The sequence below is a fragment of the Micropterus salmoides genome, unplaced genomic scaffold (assembly GCF_014851395.1).
Source record: "Micropterus salmoides isolate LMB-PRFRI ecotype aquatic unplaced genomic scaffold, ASM1485139v1 Ms_hic_scaffold_1, whole genome shotgun sequence".
NCBI classification, from domain to species: Eukaryota; Metazoa; Chordata; class Actinopteri; order Centrarchiformes; family Centrarchidae; genus Micropterus; species Micropterus salmoides.
Window position 1 is genome coordinate 34551737 of NW_024040040.1, and position 20378 is coordinate 34572114.

The following is a 20378-nucleotide window of genomic DNA, read 5'->3' on the forward strand; positions in this document are numbered from 1 at the left end:
GCTTGGTAACAGTCAAAATACAGTCTCACATTCATACTTAAGTGCAAAATAAAGTTCTGTTTTGTATTTTTGTCTGACAAAATAAAAAAGTTCTTGTTTAGTACCATGAAGCAACATATTTATAAATAAACATATTGTATATATGTAGGGGGGGGAAGGTAATTAAATATGCAGAGGCAAACCTATTTAGTTGACCACACAGAAATACCTGAAAATTGCCTTCATCATTCCCATGTTATGTGTTTTACTTATATCTGCTGAGCACTGCTTCTCTTGAGGAACTGCTGGTTTGCCCTCCAGCCAATTCACAACACAATAGGCTAGAGGTCCAGGAAGCAGCACAAGGCTAAGACACAGAACTGCCAAAGGAGACATCCTTCCCTATTGCATATAGATTCATGAGAGAGCCATGAGCACAGATCGACATTCCCTATGGGACAAAAAGCCCAAACACCAAACTTCCTCAAGAGTTTGCTTTTCAGCAGTTTACAATCCAGCATCTGTGCAGATGAAACAAACAATACAGTACTTAAACACTGGCACGTCCTACAAAGCGATCCTTCTTTTAGAGATGTCTTTTCCAAGTGCCCACTAGACGAGCATGTAATTTAAAAGGCTGTCTAGTCTTTCCAGGCCTCCATTGTCCACTTGGATACCAGCTCACCCTGCCAGCTTTTATCGGTGTGGTGACTGTGCTCACTGCGATAACTCCACTGAAAAATTCAAAATGTATAAACTGCTGTAGCATGCATGTTATTTATAAATGTCCCTGTAGTCTCAAGAACATTAAAACAGATAATTTAAAATGGGTATCGCAGAACATAAAGGCTCGCAGCAAAAATCTTGAGTTTGAGATGTCACGTCATTGTGTGAATGCAAAATATGGATCGGCCTCAAATTCTAAACTCTGTGTATTGAAAAGATTTCCACGTCTCCTGGGGGGGACGTTGTAAACAACTGCTGCACATAGAAAGCTACTGTATTTACACATAATTGAACCGTATGGATTAAATGAGGTACCAAATTAATCTTTTAGGTTTCTGAGATATTAATCCATCGTGTATTTTGTGCTCTATGATGTTCCCTAAAAAGTTTGATTGACAGTTGCTATGATATTTTTATGACATACAGTATATCTATATATGCTGTGACAATATGGCAGCAGCTTAAGAAAAGCACCGCCCATACATACAAGGAGATTGTGTGATAGGACAAAAGCCTGTTAAAAAAGTCAAGGGGTTATATTCTAAGCCATTTCAGTGGCTGTGGTGATAATGGACAGCTTACTGTGCACTTGAAAAAAAGAATGAAGTTTGAACCCACAAGAAATGATGGTCAGAAAGCATTTTCTCTTTGTGCCGCTGTAGCACAATCAGAGACAGACAGACAACACACTTGGCCCAGTCCCATATGACTGTGCCGGGATGAAATTGAGTGCAGCCATTGTTGCTGTCTGTGTCATTGTGGCCCATGTTTACACTCGGTGCCCTGTGGTTGCTCAACAGAGCAGTGTCTCTTCACTAAGCTATTTACAGACAGCTCAGCTAATGCTCATGGCTGTTTCGCAAGCTGTCTGCATCCTCCCTACCTATTTGAAGCACATTGGCAGAGATACAGCACACTCTCAATTAAGTCTCTTGCAGATAAATAAAGCCGATGCTTAAATGGAATAAGGTCTTCCAAGCAATTACTTCAACTCAGTGATGTCAGTTCATTCGATTTGGGAGGTAATTTTGTTATGTTTGCAGTTTGAAATTTTGTCTGAAGCTATATTTAGAAAAGTATTACATCACTCCGACAGTAAATCCCCGGTTAGCAGTTGGAGTTTGACCTGCACTCAGTGTCTGCAGCCACTACTGTTATCTCTGTTTCTAAGATTTGCAGAACTGATTTAGTTTTAGTAAGATTTAATCTGAACTTGCACAAGAAAGGCTGTGTCTAATCAAACAGCAGGAATTACATATATATATTTTTTTGTTCTAGTATAACAAACATGGCTCTAAAATGTAGGCCATTAAAATATTTAGAACCTAAATAAGGTTTCAAAATAAGCATGGGGCATTTTTAATTTCCAAAATGGTGTTGTGATTTATGTTCATGGGTGTGTTACATCACTTAAAAAACAAAATCTCTTATAAATTAACTTGTCAACCAGATGAATGCATTAATCAGACACATACTGTGGCTAACACTGACACTGTTTGATAACTATTTTGCAAATGTCATATCCTGCCAAATACTATTTTCCCTTATGCCAGCTTAACCTCAAGTCATTCAGCCAACGGTTGGCTCAGCTTTCTGTGAATAGCCAGCAAAGATCTTTGCAAATGAGCTAATAAACATGGCAACATCCCAAATGGGAGTCATCCAACCACAACTATATACTGGTCTTCCCTATTCGTAAACATTTCAATCATTTAAAATTATGTTTTTATGATCTTTATACTGTCATGGCTGCAGCTCCAGCTTTTCCCTGTATATCTCCAGCCATTCTCCACACTCATCAGCCTGCCCTCCTCATGCCTTCGTTTGCCCTATCCATTATTATTCATTAAACCTTTTACTTAAATGTCTCCTTCTGTGCCTGTGTAAGTTTGGGTCTGCCAAATGCAACCCAATCATATACAGTCAGACAACAATGGATGGCTTAAAAAAGACTGTCACTGGTGTGAGCAGTGTTCAAATGGGGAGACAGGGCTCCCAATTTCATTTTAGCAGAATGGAGTTTTGATTGTACACATTTTGTGGTTAAGTACAAATGGTAAACCAGAGGCTGTGGCGTTCAGCATGAGCCTTGGAACATAATATAACTTAATATTTGTATATATTGTGTATGTACAGTAATTGTTGTTATGTACACCTTTGACAAGATTTCAATCCTACAACTAAACTAACATCCTTATTAGCCCCCTCAATCCCTGCCAACACTGACCAGCCGGAAGAGCTTGAAAAAGTCAACATTGGCATAGAATTTGTCCTCAATGATCTGTAGCCGTTGCGGGGTAAGGATGCACATGGCATTGCGGACAGCATAGAGTCCTCGTCGGCTGGGGAAGATGAGGAATCGCTCCAGCAGGGTCAGGCTGCAGGCGATGTCCTTCAAATGCAAGGCAGGAACCCCAAAGGCAAACTGGATAAAATATAAGGGGACAGGAGATGTACGTAGGTTAGGCTGGTTTCAAACAAGGACTTAGATATCACTGCACTGTGATGTCTTTTATTAAATTTCACAGGTTAGCATTTTCTATTCTGTTTCCTAAAACAAAGCATTAAACGCTGAATAGAAATTCCCAATGCACTCCAAATCAAAGAATATAAAGTTGAAAGTATAGCATATGTTTTGTCTTTGTTTCCTTTATAATGTCATAATGCCAGTTGTGCTTTGCTGTATATTTTCTATCTGCTGGCTCTTTAATTAACTGGTTATTTTAAGAGGAAACTCCATATAGCCCATAAGTGTAAGTATAGATGTCAGTGTCAGTATGTCGGCCTGTCCAGCTTGTACCCTCTTGCACAATGCATACAGGAATAGGCTGGAGCCCCGAGAATAGGTGACCCGGCTGTAGGTGATTGATGAATTTGTGAAATGTTGATCAGATGAAAGTTGTTTTTATGGTAAAACCTCCATCAGTAGAGATGTGAACTCCCATCTTTCCTCCACTTCAGGAATTCAAAGTTGATGACTCATTTGTAGTTCACATTACTGTCAAGCATTACATGAATCAGATGTGTCATTCATTCCTGATGAGTCTTTACTTGTAGAATGCTTTTGAGTCCTCAACATGACTTGTTGTTGACATCTACAGTGTGGTGTGTATGACAAAACGTTGGGTCAAGTACAGTGACAGTCTTTTCAGCAATGTCTCAGAAGTAATGTTGAATAAATACCACACATTGTCTAATTCACTCTTCAACCCTATTGTGTATGTGTATGTGTATGCGTGTGTGTGTGTGTGTGTGTGTGTGTGTGTGTATGTGTACCTGTTCAGGCCTGATTTGGGCATTGACTAGCTGATCCACTACAGACTCTGTCAGAGGAATGTCTCTCAGCAGGAATGATGTCAGAGTTTCATCGTCCTTTAGGATAGTCTCCACCTTTACTCCTCGACCTACACAGAGAGACAAAGGGAGTTCATGTGAAGGACAATGGCACTGTTCCAGGTAGAACAACGGGTGACCACCACAATGAAAATTTACTTGTTTAATATGCTCCACAAAAGCACACCCTATTCTATTTCATTGTACATTCATTTACTATGTAGCAACGCGCAATTATTAAAACTCCTTTTGCATCGGGCTGTGGATAATAGATAAGTTAAAAAAAATCTCGATACTCGACACATATTTTGAGCAAGTCGCGACACATCTGTTGTGTTGAAAGGATAGGAACACAGGGTGAAGACACCTCTGCACTGCCTCATTATTTCCTTTGACCTGTCTGTGCATGAATAAAGTTTGTTCTGCCAAGCAAAGTGCTGTTGTGGCCTGCGTCCAGGTTTGCCTTGTGAAGATGTTCTCATGCATCCACCGGAAACCAAAAAGTGTCATCACCTCAATGTTTGGTTTTATGTTCAGACAGATATGCACGTTAGCATAGCAACTGTCAATCAAACTTTTTAGGGAACATCATAGATCATAAAATACACGGTGGATTAATTTCTCAGAAACCTAAAAGAAAACTACTTGCAGGCAGTAGTTGATGCAAGAATGGCGAGCAGTTGGTACACTGGGGCAAGCAGAATAAATGAGATCTGGACAGATTATATGGGTCGCTTAAATTAATAGAAAAGGTTGTGGACATGAATGACATGGACATGAACTTCTGTGTTTGCCTGAACTACCACAATGGCTAATTTCTGGTGGAGTCAGATTGGTACCAGTGTCATATCTGTATATTAAATATAAGGCTACAGCAAGCATCTGGTTAGCTAGGTTTAGCCTAATACTGGAAATAAGAGCTAGCCTAGCCAGTTAACTATTTCCAAAAAGTCAAACAATTCCTTTAAGAATACCCAAGGTGCCATCACTGGTCATTAGACAGCAGCCCATTGTTTGAGGTTATGTAATTATGGAGAATATCAACCTTGGCCCATGGGCACAGGTGCATGCACACATTAATCCAGTGATTCTCAAGGTTTTTCTGTCAGATTCAGATTCCTTTATTGTCATTGCACAGTCACACCATTGTCACACTCACTTCAGGAACCAAAAGAAGGTCATGCCCCCCTACCTCAGCAATAGTGGATTTCACTTTTATCAATCATTAACAATTCAAGCAATTGAAATAAACAAATGATTCAGGTTAGACAAATAGCCTTGCTAGAATCAGAGCACTTTTGTTTCTCTATGTCACCAGATGAATCATGCAGCTTTAGGTCTGCTCAACAATCCACCCCAACCCTATGCCTTACCCCACTGCATTGGCTCTATGCTCCCCCGTGCTTGAGAACCACTGCATTAATGGGACATGCACACGCGCACACATACATACACTTACTCATAATCAAGAGCCTTGCACATGAAATGCACACATCCACTCAAACAATTGACATTTTCTGTTTGATATGACCAGTTATGATGAGTCAGTTTCAACAATTACATAACTTGGTTCTCAACGTGATTCAATTTTCTTTCCCAGGGCTCATGGGAACTTGTGTGGAATGTGGATCCATATCTCTGTTCGCTCTGTTAGTCCATCTACATATTTCTCCATGAGAGTGGCAGCATAGAGAGCAACTAGACATAATCCTTCACAGGCTGGAATGCACTCAGCCTCATTCCACTCCCATTGCAAAGGTTTATTTGCCTGCAGGGAAACATGCTGTATATAAAGTGTAGATTTACATGTAATGTGTATATTGATGTGAACAGAGAATTGATTGTATGGTGTTTCTTTAGATGGCATCACTGTTTCTATGTGTTCTCATAGAGAGTGGAGCATGTGAATTGCTTTCCCACCAAATAAACAACACAGTTGTGGTGAAAATAAACAGATTACGTTACGGGCCTTTCTTAATCCCACGTGATGTAATCCTGTTATGCTGTACAGGTATACAGACATACTGATTGGGAAAGGTGTGAGATATAGCTGTGATGCTGTTGTTGATCAGATGATGTTCCAAAATTTTAAAAATCAACTTGATATTTATTGTCCATATCCCTCACGATTAACACAGCAAAAGCCCATGTGTTAACATAATACATGAGATCATATTTATATTTTACAAAATACAACAGCAAAACAATTTAGAGAAAAGGTGGAGTAACCAAACTCTTTGTTAAGTTATTCCAGGAGCACAACACTAAGAATCGCTTACAATGCTAAGTACACTCATGTTGTACATCAACTAACCAGAATAAACTCACTGACCTTGGGTTTGCCTCTACAGACATTTATGTCTCCGCAGTATGTGAATGAAGGCTAGAGCACTGACCTGAGACTTGTTCAGGATGGGTGCGCAGGGTGTCCATGAAGTTACTCATGGCGTTAAGTTCTCCCCAGAAGCGACCAAGCTGCAGAAGCTCTGGGTCACTAAAAAGAAGCTCCTGGGCATCCGAGTAGAACCGAGCCAATCTGAGGTCAACAACAAACCACAGACATTTAGTCATGCTTAACAAAAGATTTCAACAGCATATCATATCACTTTTAAACATATACTCTTTGACTCCATTACATAATTCTGCTATCTAATCTCAGATCAAATGTCCATAAGAATTCAACACCTCTGCTTTAAAATAACCTCCCTCCACCAGCCCAGGGTGATGCTTACATAGAGTTGTTGTAGTTGGACACCAGGCCAGGAGATTCACCACGGGTGGGGTATTGAAAACAGGGGTTGTTGGCATTACAGAAGATTCCCTGGATCCATGGCAGGACCCCTGTGGAGGGCATGGCCTTGTTGGGGAAGTGGCCTGAGGTAGAGGAAATACTGTTTGCTTTATCGATATTTATGAATGATGATGCCATGGACCACTTGGAGACCACACATTTCTCTCTTTCTGTGGATTAAAAGAGCTGTTTGCTTACATTCATGTTGACGGTAGAGTGGATTCACTCTTCTTAGCCACACTAGCCCCATGAACAGTATAACAGGCCACATGATCTCCATGAAGAAACGCACCTGTTGGAAGAGCACAACATAAACTTTGCAAATCTTCCTTTCATTCTGAATGTTTTGCGAGGGTAGTGATTGAGTTGTTCAGATGTTTGTTGTATGAAAAACAAGCAAAAACATGGACTTCCAGTCAATGCCGATACAGTAAGTAGGCCTATAATTTGACGATTGGAAAACTGGCACAAAAGGCTAATAAAGCAATATGTTCACGCTTAATAATGAATCTCCCTATTGTGCTGCATGTTACAACTAAGTTCGAGTATGTTATATATAAAACAAGTTCATGTTGTTTTATACTGAAAAAAGATAATATATCATTTTATAAATACTCACAGGTGAATAGCTACAATAGAAAGTATATGATGAAAAAAGTTGGATAATGTCAACATTTTGCAAGTGAGCAACATTGCCAATGTCAGTTTCCTGTTGTAAACACTACAAAGGTTATCGCTGTAGCTCATTATAGCAATTTTGCATTATTCCATAACATAAACAGGTTGCAGTTGACCACGGTCCCATGTTTGCGTTTTAGTAAATTAGTTGGTGTCACCAAGAATGACACATTATAGTATTTTAAGCTAACTGCAACCCTTAAGGAGATGCATGTAGTGTGTAATTGATGGATGAGAGGATTTTACCCTCTGCCTCCTGCGGATGGTCCAGTTCTTCCACAGCAGGAGTCTGACCTGTCTTGCTGCCCCCATGACTGCTCCTTTTCACCCCCACAGGGGCTGGCACCAGCCAACAAACCTGTGTATAACCAGTTTTAAGGTAACCATTTCTGACAAATTGGCATTTGGAAGGCTACATTTTGTGGGTGAACTCCTGTGTGGATCATGGAGGTCCTTTCATCCAGTGAGTGCTACACAGACCATGTGAATGCTAACAATAACTAATGAGGTTAATGAGCTCAAGACACTTGACATAGTCAGCATAACAACTGTAGCCTCTCCCCAGTCTATAAACATTCTCTCAGTACTAATTATGGCTAGTGCCACTACCAAAAACACTCATTATTGCATATTCCCAGACCATGTAACAAAATTAACTTTAACCTAGGCCAGTTACAGCTATTGTGCTATTTTACAGTTACCACATCACTATATACTTTAAATTTCAAAGCATGGCTGAAGTCCAGCATAACATTTCACTTACCTCACAGGAACACTTGCACTGCAGACTGATACCCAATAAATAAAGCATACCACTACATATTCTACCGAGTGCTCCTTGGGGTTGCTAACACAGCTAGGATCCAGACCTTGTGAATACTTAAGCAGATTGATTTAATCTCCTCCCTCAGTGCTGGGGGACTGCTTATCCATTTGTAGTGGCCTACATGACCTAACCACCTGGCGTATGTTTTACCCTATAATCCTACCTCTATAATAATCCTACCACTGGTAAAGAACAAATATGCACATTTTAATTACAACTCAACAAAATGTGTACCTCAGCATTCACTGACTATCATGCTGCTTGATAATAATCAGCAGACTGTATGACATGGATAAAGCTTTTCTTGCTATACAGTAATACTGCATAACAGAATAATTCCTGCTGAATAAAAGCTGCTGCAAGAAAAAAAAAAAAAAAAGAAAAAAAGACACCGTCATGAAAGTTGGGAGTTGTCAGATATATTTTAATAAGTTACAAAAGGGTGTTTGTTTTCCTGTACCTGTTCTTTTACACTGAACTTTTCAACATTCTGTCAACCTTACATTACCTTACCATGAAAAACTGATATCATTTAAATAAATGATGCACTTCCTATTACTTACAACGATCCTGTAAGGCTTAGGTTATTGATAAAACTACTTCAGTTATAAAAAAGAAAATCAGCATTGGCTATTAAAGAAATGTAGATATTCTATTAAAATAAAAAAAAGATAATGCCATTATACAATCCAGTGGCATTTCAAAAGCTTTTCAGATCAGTTTAAGTTGACACCATACAAGTTAAACAGTATAAAAACAAGTGGATGTATACCCTTTGCAACTGGTGCTTCATAATATCCAAATGCCAATACAGACACCCAGCATGTAACAAATGTCATTATATTGCTTTATACACAAGTTATTAGCAAAATGATTAATTATAACCTAAATGTAACAGTTTAAAATATTCTGACTCACAGTAGGTAGAAACACAATATTTGAAAAAGATTTGTGTAAGAGTATTGATGTCAACTAAGAGCACCAAACTTTTTTTTTCAGTGTTGTGGCTATATGCAGTATTATAACGATTCAAACATAGTTTTTTGGTATATAGACATACATAGATAGTGAGCCTGTAAGAACTTTGTACAAATATTCAAAATGTGATTGCACAGTTTCAAAAATACTTATAAATATTCTGACCAGATGCCAGACTGTACTGAGCAAGTGATTGGTATATGAAATATTGATGAATCATGTTAAAAATATACAGCATTTTTAAGTGCATCGTGTTTGTCTTTTGAGGATCAAAGGTACATTTCCACACAGTGCCCACAGTCATAGTACATCTGGAGAATTGCCTCTGCAGAGTCAATGCAGATGTTTTTTATTCTTTGTCCAAGAGAATATGGCACACATTGTTCACATTCAAGCACATTTTTAGATCTCTGATAGCCCCTGACTATCAGATGTTCACACAAAATGAGCCTCTCGATGTTCTACCTCTTGGAGGCGCCTGGGTCTTAGTCTCTGGTACACTGGTTTGGCCTGGTTTGAGCCCAGATCCTCAGGGCTAGAGCTGGGAGACTGAGACATGGCTGCCTGCTCGGCCTCAATGTTTTCCTCAAGAGGCTCATCTACAGACACCTCTATCTCAATCCCTAATTCTTCATCCTCATCCTCATCATCCTCTTCTTCCTCCTCAGCGCTGTTAGCCAGTGCACAGTTCTGCAGCGCATTCGCTTTGCTCACTGACGGGGGCTTGTAGAAGGTCCCTGGGGGAGGCTGGAGAGTTCTGGGAGCCCTGAAAGCTGTTGTGACAGGGTTGTACTTTACTTGGACATTGTCCTCCCTTCTTAAAGTCCTGCTGGGTCGCACTGCGACGGTGTAAGGTCTACTTGGGTAGATGGTGCTTATAGTGCTCCCAGCAGTTCCAAGGGAGAAAGCTGATGAGGACAATGGCACAGAAGCTGATAAATTGCTGGCATCTAATGCTGTACTCTCCGTGGACGAGCTGGCCACAATTCTGACAGTTCTGGAAGCAACATCATGCTTGTACTGTTTGTCCCAAGTTCTGCGTAACGTCTGGGTGTCAATAAATGTACTCCGGTAATGTGTGCCCACTCGCAATTTTGTGTTCTCAGTTTTGTCCACTTCTTCAATGGACTGGTCGCTACTACCTCCTTTCCTGTCATCTTGGTCAGTGCTGTTCCGGGTGTTATTCTCATCTACTTGGCCTCGGTTGAGGATCTGTTCGGCTGGCATGCTCACTGGCCGGGAGGAGAGTTTGTTGCGAGTGTGTCGAAGCTTGACCCTGGTGACGGTGATATGCTGAGAACGACAGAGGCCTCTCTCGACAGGTTTTGGGACCTCAGGGACGCTTGAAGATAAAACCCCATTGAAGGTCTCTGAATCCACTTCATCAGCTTTGAATAGAGAGATTAACAACAGGTTAAATATCAACAGTAAAATCAGGAGACAATATCCAGCAGCCAGTGACCAGGAGGAAAGAAAGTACTTCTAGAGTAATATTGGCCTAGCAATAATGCTTTCTATCGATTACCAATTGCAATACTGACCAGGTTCAAAGTCACTTCCATCGAGGCTTGGCATGGTCTCCTGAACCTCAGCCAATAAATGGGAAGAAGGAATTATGGAGGAATGTCTCTTATACACCTTAGAGCTCTGCTGTAAAGGTAAGACAGACAAGAATAATGTTAGAAAACACCATTTATTGGACAAATTGTATATTATATTAATGTAAAATCTTACCACATTCCATTAAAATAACACAATCACATTTTTAGCATGAAAACAAATGACTATTCACCTCCTTAATGTCTCCCAGCGACTTGGAGTGCCTGCTCAGCTGCTGTTCCTTCTCCTGGTGGATGAGGCGGGGTTGGGCATCAATCTCTGTAGGTGGGGTGCTGACCAGGGGACTGAGAGGGGTGTCAAAGACCATCTGGTAGTGTCTGATCAGGAGCTCAACAATGAGTGCCTGATACGGGTAATCCACCAGAGAGGAAAGGGAAACTTCAGCATCCGCCTGCCGTGGTTTGATCAGCGTTGGGCCAAAGATGATTCCCAGGTTGCTGGCTGTCATCTTATTCTCCTCCGATTGCTCGGTCACCCTGGAGAGAGGAAGGGGGACATCAATTTTAAAGAACTTTTCTCTACTGAATGGCTTTTTACATTTTGAGATTCACATCCCTACTTGTAAACTGACCAATTTAATAATGTACTCAGCAGAAATGTGGTTTATGGGTTATTTGCCTGAGGCGGCCATACCGGTGCAGATGCTCTATGAGGAACTGTAGTGTCTTGTAATGGGCGGGTGGCAGCTGCCTCAGCAGGTCCTTTATCTTGAAGAGGACCCGGTTGAGCTCCACACTGACCTGGGCAGGGGCCGGGGCTACTGGGGTGGGACTGAGCCGCAGTGCCTCCAGTTCCTCCACAATGATTCTCTGACTTTCCTTGGCCAAACCAATAAAGTCGTTATAGTAACGGAACAGGATGAGCGGCTCTGGAAGCTGAGGAAACCAGAAAAACAAATGAAACAAGGAAGTTATCAATAAACATAAACAACTGAAATATGTAAGTAAATAGACAAGTGGGACAGATTTAGGGGATGAGAGGTGGGAGTTGAGTGTTAACAATAAACAAAGACAAATACATACTACTGCAGTGGCTTTTATCCTGTAGAGCACACTTTTAACCATTGCATGTCCTTATTTGTGTTACCCTCTTCTTAGATGCAAGTAAATTTACAACACCTCAATACGGTTTCAAAAGCAGCCCACCTGTCTCAGGTAGAGTTTGAGTACGTTGCTAATGTCATGGGGATAAAGCTCGGAGAGCTCCACCAGGTGCTTGCCGTTCTCAAACGCCTGGCACAACTTCTCAACCCGAGACTTGGCACCATTCACGCGGTAGATCCCCTTCAGAGCACAAAAACAAAATGCATTCAACACAGGAAAATTAGATGCAATTTTCAGGATCACCATGGCAAAAGTGGGTAACAGCTGCAGAATATTAACAAGATACACCAAAGGAACAAACATCATGCAGTATCTGCATTTAAAGCAAATGCTGCAAACTTTAAGTTGAAAGTTGAATTTTGATTCATAGTATTGGATCCTCTTTGAAGCCAAAGAGAAAATGTTTGAAGAAGTAACAATACCCTTTGCAACCAGAAGCAACAGGATTTTAACTGTGAGCATTTTTATAGCAATCAAACATTCTATAAACCTGACAATAACAATTTCATCTCTCATTTTTGACTGAAAATACCTTAATGTTGAGGGCTCTATTCTCGATTTCCGATGTACACTTCCGTATGATGAAGGGGATGCCGTCCTGACTGTTCTTAGCTGCCTGTGTGAAGTCAATGCCGAAGAGGTGAAGCTTCCCCTGGAGCTTCTTATGGCCACACTGGATGGCCAGGGTTTCCAGACACTTCTTATGGCAGGCTAACGAACACTGGAAACAAGTTGATATGTTGGATCATTATAGTAGCAGAAGCAATATGATAATACCAGGATAACTATTAAGTTAATGATTATATACAATCAAACGAATACTACAAACAAACACTTATTGACCGACTATATACAAAGTAGATAAAACTAATGAAAAAAAAAAACTAAACATGAGCCAATATATCCCATTCAAAATCTTTAGTTGAAGCTGCATGGTAGTAAGGATCAATGGACACCCTGTTTCTAGATCTCTCTAAAGCCAATCAAGCAATCAGTTCCAGTTGGTTCAGGCTTTTTACAGCGTGGGCACTAAAATATGCACTCAAAAGTAGTTTGGTTGGGAACTAGTCCTTGAATTAGGACCAAAAAGCCAAAGAGAAAAGCTTCACGTCTGGTAACCCGTTGAACTATTGCCATGGAATAATTCCAATAACCTGCAGAGCTACATTCTTAAGTCTTGTCAATGAGTCTTGAAAAAAAACTTACAAAACAAAAACCTTTTTGTTATTTTCTTGTGTATCGTTAGTGTATCTAATAAATATGGAAAGAAACTGGATCTTTAATAATAAACGGGTGGGGGGCACAGGGGTGATGGAGGCGACTGCTCTGAAGACGAACAAAAGGTCTTCAGTTTCCACTGCCTGTTCCCCGACTGAGACCAGTTGGTGGATTTGGTCTCTGAGGAGAGCTTGTGGCCAGTTTCAACTTTTCCCTTTGTTCAAAGATTTTGATGCGGGAAGAGGTGCTCTTTCTCATTTGTTTTTGTTTGATTTTGCTGACCGTGAGTGATAAAGAAGCCATTGTGAAGCTTTGGCAAAGATCATCTTGAACTTGTAATACTCTGAATGCTGTGGATTCACTACATTTAATGAAGGTCCAAACAGAGGATCATGGCTGGATCGTGTTTTCTTCTATTAGTTCTAAAACAAAATAATAAGAAAAGAAACCAAGGTTACCTCCTCACACTCTGCTCCATGAAACACCACCAGGCTGTCACACTCACGACACTTAGATGGCGCTCTTAGCTTCCTCAGTTTGTGAGTTTGAGCAGCTTTGGACATCTGGGTGTTTCTAAAAGGACCTGGAGAGCTGGCCGTTTCGATTATCATCTCACTTAAACCTGCAGAATGAAAGGAGAGAAAGAGGAAATGAAGGACAAAGAGCATCGGCAAAAGACACTCACTTTTCTTAAAATATATTATATAGTAAATTTGTTCAATTTGACTCACCGTTATCAGAGGGAGAGGGAGGCTCTCGCTCATCCAGGTCATCAGCAGACGACATGGTGCCGGTTGAGGGGGTTCTGGGTAATCTCCTCTTGAAGTCTCCTGAACAGTAAGGCAGAACACACCAGTAAGTCCACTTCTCCCGGGTCAACTTGTGTCAATTCTGCTCAATTTTCTTTTTTCCTGCACCCTTTAGGCTCGATCACAGTGGTGGGAATGAGCATTGGACTGAGACAACTTTCTGAATTTAATGTACCAAAAAGGCGTGGTCTACTTCATGATCAAATACCCAGTGGTGGATTGCTGGTGATTCACACTTCCATGGTTTGATCAATTACTTCCAATAGGCCTAATTTAAATAACGTTGATTTTCTAATGAGCCCAATGTGGAGGCTCATCAGGGATAAACTCCTACACCATTTACACTCTGGGGTTTGAATGGAGGGTTGGTGGGTGGGGTTGCAGGTACTTCAGTACAACTGAAACTCTCATTTTCACCATTTTGATGGATTGCTAATAATGCACTGACAATCTACCACCCAAATTACACTACAAATACCACAAAATATGTTGATACTTATATTGAAACGTATTCAATAGTATGTCTATAATAAGTTGCAACAGATCCATTATCAATGTCAAATTTTGATTAGTGAAAGTGGACACACAGGTTAAGTGTCCACTGCCCATCTGATAAGGGGAACACATCAAAAGGTCTTAAACTACATAAGACAATACTGAATGAATAAAAAGCTCCTCTGTAAACACTGGGTGGTGGCCTTCTGCATCCTGATTTTTAGGAAGCAGATCTGTAGAAGGACGTTACATTGTGACACAAATCTACTGTTGCATAGCAACAGAGGAAACATTGCTGCACCAAATCTACAACTGTGTGTGTGTTGTAGACTACCAGAATTGCACAATGTTCAACAAAGAGACACCACTTTCAGTGGTTGCTAAGCCACTTGATTTTGACATAACACGCTAACAAAGTTGGGTGAACATCAACTTCACAGGAAAAAAAATATTGGCCAGCCCTAGGGGCACTTCAGTCAGTGCTGAGGAATGCTCCCCCTGTCTATCATCTGCAATGTGTGGTTCTTTTATAACGCCCGATATTTTGAGATAGCTGGGGTTAACAAGGTGATTTTAAATTCAATTAAAAGCTCAACAAAACTGATGAAATTGGGGTAGGCAGTGAGGTAAGCTTTGGATAATGAACTCTTAAAAAGGAAGCTGGCTGCCTGAATGGCCCTACCTGGGCTTGCAGTGGGTGAGTCCATGGAACGGGACTCACTGCTCCCTCCAGCACTTTCCGAATCGCTGCACATCCCTCCACCCTGGCTGCCTGAGGCCCAAGGACGAAATGGGGCCTGAATTCGAAGTGCTGGATAAAAACATATTACAACAGGGTATGTGAATATGTTGTAAAAACTTTTACACGTCATGTTGACTATAGACTATACATAAAACATCGTTATGGATCTTGGTCTCCAATTACAATCATAGATCACTTAATGACCCTTGAATGAAAATAGTTAACTGGCCTCAGTGGGTATGCATGTACATGCTTTAAATGATGCCATTTCTTGGTTAGAGGCCTACATAAAGTATTTGTTTTCCTTTCTGACATCATTTGATCTAAGCACTGAACCTCTGAAACAACACCCACACACACACACACACACACACACGTCAACCTGCAGAGTGTCATTGGCCAATTGACACTTGCACTTTTGTATTGTTTACCTATGGAGCTTACTACCACTAACTTTTCATCTAATGGGCCTTAAAGTTGTGAGCCCATTGGCCACTGATGAAGCAATTAGCCTAAAAAGATCTGGGTGGAACCAATGTTCACACATAAGTAGAGCAAAACAAAAGGAGATGACAACACAAGGAAATTGGCTTCAGTTTAAAGCTTCTGTTTCCTTCACATTATTTTTGCATATTACTCACAAAGCAACTTGTCTTGTGTGTGGCTCCACTACATTTTGGTCTACGACTAATGGAAATGTGGAAGGTTTTACCCTGTCTGTTCTACATTTGCCCTGTAAACTGAAAAATTAGACCACTAGAAACTGGCTTTGCCATCTGATTCAACCTGTGTACCTTGGATGTCAGTGCTACTGTTGGAGCGCCTCTCTGCAATCTTGGTGTGTGCATTGATGGGACTGTCCACGTCATCTGCGCCAAGGAGGTCAGATGTCACAGATGCCTGTGACAGGTTGCTGTGGGTTGAGTGGCTGCCACTTAGCGAGCGCTTGTTGAACGGCATCCTGGGGGGAGGAAAATGATGGAATGAAAATAACAATACTGTTGATAGTGAATTCACAGTGCCTCGGAGCTACTGAAGTTAAAGCAACATGCATTTCTGAAGGGTGTAACATGGATCCTATTACTTTTAAACCCACAATGTACAATATTTTATCTTTGCTCATTATCTTTGAATCTGCAAGATTTATCCCAAATTGTATTGTAGGGAGGTTAGAAAGTCCTCTAAAACAACAGTGTGTCATTATCATGAAACATTAAGGTCATGACTATGGCAGCATAAAGGTTCTACTGCGTTCCAAACTTTTCATTAACACTGTTGAGTAAAATCATATCCTTAAAATCTTGTGCGTTGCTAGATAGATACCTAAAGCTCTCAATTTAAATGACAATTTGATCGAACCTAAGAAAACTACTGATTTCTGGTATGTTAAACAGTGACCATATTCACCTTTAAGACCAGGAATAATTACAGTATAAGACTCCTGTTTAGCAATAAGATTTCTCTCTTTTTGTTAGATTGATATCTATAAATCAAATTGTATTAAAACTACTACTCTACTTCCATCTGTACTGAAAAGATCCCTGAATGATCATGAGATCAGCCACACCTTACCATGAAAGGTAGCAGTTAAACAGTGATTAACAATGATTACAGTAGGGATGCACTGAATGTTCAGCCACTGAAATGAATCAGCCGAAAACAGCAAAAATCGCACTCTCTCTGTTCGGGCCTAATAAGTCAAAAGACTGATTAAATTTTACCTAACAATTATGTTGACATGTCGGTAGTGTGGAAGCATTTTAAAGTGTCCGAGAAAGATGATGTTTGCAGACACTGTTCTGCTGAATTGTCTCCTAGCACATCCACTCCATCTGTGTCTGACTTCTTAGAAAAGGCAACATGTGGTCTGACCCGCTTTGAGTGATTCTGTCACTCCGTTCTGAGAGGGCGATTAAGCTAGCCGCACCTAAATTTGGAGTGCACACGTATTCAAGCCTTTTTAGTAACTGAAACGGACCAGAGTGAGCAGACAGGCAGGTTAGCAACTTTATCCTGTCAGTTTCTCTCTTACAAAGACAAGTGTTGCAGTATGAATTTAGCGAGAAGATACACATGTGACAACGTCCAGTTTTGAAAAGAAGGTGTCTATACAGCTTGGAAATAAGATTAATTGGATTATATTCACATAAAGTTTAAAACACCCACCTCTCTCCAAATTCTGTGGGAAACACTGATTAAAAAGCACAATTGCAAAAATATGAATGTACTTGTTCTGTGTTCGGCAATTTTTTTCATTATATTTGGCTTTTTCATTTCGGTGCATCCCTAGATTATAGGCTTGCGAATGGCTGATGTACAAACCATGCCAACCATTGTAAGCGAAAGCCTCCTACCATATCTTACAATATACGATATATAGGTCAGTAGCCTATATTTAGATCAATGTTGAGGATACATGTGCATGTGTCTAAATTTCACTTCCTCTCTCCCAAGCTGAATTCTTTTGATCGGTGGCATCAGAGTTGGGGGGTCAGGGGTAGAGGGAGAAAACTAAATAAGAACAAAGCACTCTCTTTTTAACATCTGTGTATGTGTCACCGCAAACCTGTGTCAACAAAACTCTCTCAAAAAGGAAACACACTTTTTTGGCCAAAGCCTTCACAAGAACTGGGTACTGTTTTTCATCAGTCACCAGTCAGAAACAATGTGTATATAGTTTGAAAGCTACTCTAAACTTTCACAGAGGTTTAGTGAAATTCATGATAAGCCCACTGCCCCAGCTCCTCTCTCCCGTGACCGCAGTCATTTCCGCGGGAAGCCCCGGGCCAACCCAATTGTTTCACGCTTTCCAAAACAAGCTCTCTCACTCAATCACTCCACCTCTCACCAGTGAAATCTTACCCCATTTCGCTTTATTTACAACCACTTGTTTACCATAAATAAATATTCATGTTCCCACAGAATCATTTAATGCAAGCTTTAAGCTGTTGATATTAAAACGATGGTCAACATTACATGTGGACAGACTGAAACACTTTTCAAATAATTAAAAAAATTATTTACAACTTTGTCTGGGATTGTGAACTCCTCTGAGAGCCACCACTTTATCGGTCTTACAAAAATAACTAATTTCCTTGATCTAATCTGTCATTTCCTTGATATAATCTGAGAAAGTAAACACAAACACTCATAACTAAGGGGGCTGATGTAGTTAAAGTTTAAGTTTAGGCACAACCCCACAATAATATCAGGTTTCAGTTTATTATGTTTACAGTTAATATCTGTTCTGACTTTGTTCATAAGGATGAGAATGTTTCTAAATATTCCTAATCATTTGTCAGCTTTCTTTTAAGACCTACTTGTAAAAGATTAATTTTACTGTGGAGCTTAACTACTGTAATGGAAAAATGCAGTCTTTTAGTTGACCAACTGCTGAAATCACTTGCCAACATAAGCCACTGAATCCAAGTGTTTCTCAGCAGCTGTATCTTAATGTCTCACCCTGTGTTTTGCACGGAAGCTGAATCAAACGAGTGGGACTCCAGGCGAGGCCCATCAGTGGGAAGACCCCTGACAAAGTCGATATAGCGCTGGCCCGGCTCGTACAGTTTTGCATTTTCACACAGACTCTGATGGTTGACAGGGAGAGATACAACCTGAGCCTGCTGGAGCTGGAACCAATTAACAGTCACCTGAAACAAGGTACAAACAACATTAACCATCAGTCTGTTCAAAATGCAGTTCATTATTTCTGTCAGTCAAGTTGGCCTAAATTTTATATAAAAATGTCTGATAAACATTTACAGCAAAAAAAATCTGAACTCACAGCCTTGAGGGTGAGGTCACACTGGGAGACCATCTCTCGGATCTGTGTGATGATCTCACTCTTGGTGTTAGCCAGATCAACTCTCTTCACCCCAACATCAATCTGACATGCTTTGCAGTGCTCCCTGGCCTCCTCAGCCTGCCAACAGAAGAAATACAATCCATCATACTTCTCAAATAACTGGCTAGTAAAAAAAATAATATGGAGGCTTTGACTCTGGATGGAGCAAGTTTCGTTGCAACTGCTGAAATTCAAATGAGCGGCAGCAGTTGATGATCACCTCAGATGGGTGCTAAAATAATAAAGCTTAAGTGATGGGAGAGGCTAATGGTCTTGGACATGAACTGAGGAGAGCAATTTCCTTAAGCCTGATTGACTGCCGCCCAAACAGACCGTCATTGATCTTCCCTCTAATTCCTGTATTGTTTGAACAAAGTAGAGCTTAGTGCTAAAAACAAGGCCTTAATCAATACATCAGTGTTTCCCCTACCATTCTTTCGTGGCTGTTTGGGAGGAGACAGATATTTTGTTAAAATAAAAAGCTAAGTACGGTCAGGCTTTGTAAACAAGGAGGAGCAATGCCCACATGTGAGTAGCCTCCGTCAGACCTACTTATACTGTGTGTTAAGCAGCATATGGAGGCTGTCAGGTAACTCCCTGTGTGATAGGGAACAATTCACAGTGCATGTATGCATCAATGCATTCACTGTAAATTATTGAATTGTTGAAATTTTATTCATCCACCACAGGTTGACACACTCTTTCTGATGACGAAATGTGTTTTATATCGTCAAACACAGAAACAGAAAACATGGAATTTGGGAAAAAAATATTACGGAATCTGGAAGCAGATTAAAACAAATTTCATAGGGCTCTATTCATGGTCTCGTTGCCCAACATGTGAATGTAGCATCACTGTAGCAAGCTCCATCAGGAGGTAGTAATTTTAGCTGTAAAAATGTCTAAGAGTAACGGAGAAAGTATGGCGCATTTACAACGACACCACATGTCCGTAACACGCCCTCTCTGCAACGCTCGTAGTTCCGGGGGATGGACTACCCCCCCGTAAAAAAATCCTAGGGGAAACACTGTCATTGTCTTTTATACCTGACCCGGCAAGGTACAATTTAACTGACAGTACAAACTTTGAATAATAGACCTTGAATAGTCTTTGTTATGGTTAGTCTGCCTTATGGTCATGGCATCCCGGGTTTGAGTCCCGCCCAGGACTCTTGTTGTGCCTTTCGTACGTCTCTGTCTCTACTTTCAGTGTCCAATAAATGTCAACAAAAG

The 20378-nt window shown here is 40.6% G+C and overlaps 2 protein-coding genes across 3 annotated transcripts in view; both read right to left on the minus strand.

The window, feature by feature from the left end:
- Positions 1-7850, minus strand: part of abca4a (ATP-binding cassette, sub-family A (ABC1), member 4a) — a 37619-nt gene extending 29769 nt beyond the window's left edge. Inside the window, exons 1-6 of the mRNA XM_038725088.1 lie at positions 7754-7850; positions 7028-7121; positions 6771-6912; positions 6435-6574; positions 3982-4109; positions 2933-3130 (exon numbers count right to left, since the gene is read on the minus strand). Of these exons, the coding sequence (XP_038581016.1) occupies positions 2933-3130; positions 3982-4109; positions 6435-6574; positions 6771-6912; positions 7028-7121; positions 7754-7819 (768 nt within the window). The 5' untranslated portion in view covers positions 7820-7850. The remainder of the gene's footprint in view (positions 1-2932; positions 3131-3981; positions 4110-6434; positions 6575-6770; positions 6913-7027; positions 7122-7753) is intronic.
- Positions 7851-8732: 882 nt separating this feature from the next.
- The window catches only part of arhgap29a (Rho GTPase activating protein 29a), a 39698-nt gene continuing 28052 nt past the window's right edge, over positions 8733-20378 (minus strand). For both annotated transcript variants that reach the window (XM_038725089.1, XM_038725090.1), the window contains 12 exons: positions 19086-19223; positions 18761-18951; positions 16093-16259; positions 15239-15367; positions 13984-14082; positions 13711-13874; positions 12567-12755; positions 12077-12214; positions 11565-11806; positions 11104-11407; positions 10853-10961; positions 8733-10699 (listed from right to left, as the gene is read on the minus strand). In XM_038725089.1, the coding sequence (XP_038581017.1) occupies positions 9747-10699; positions 10853-10961; positions 11104-11407; positions 11565-11806; positions 12077-12214; positions 12567-12755; positions 13711-13874; positions 13984-14082; positions 15239-15367; positions 16093-16259; positions 18761-18951; positions 19086-19223 (2823 nt within the window). In that variant the 3' untranslated portion in view covers positions 8733-9746. The remainder of the gene's footprint in view (positions 10700-10852; positions 10962-11103; positions 11408-11564; positions 11807-12076; positions 12215-12566; positions 12756-13710; positions 13875-13983; positions 14083-15238; positions 15368-16092; positions 16260-18760; positions 18952-19085; positions 19224-20378) is intronic.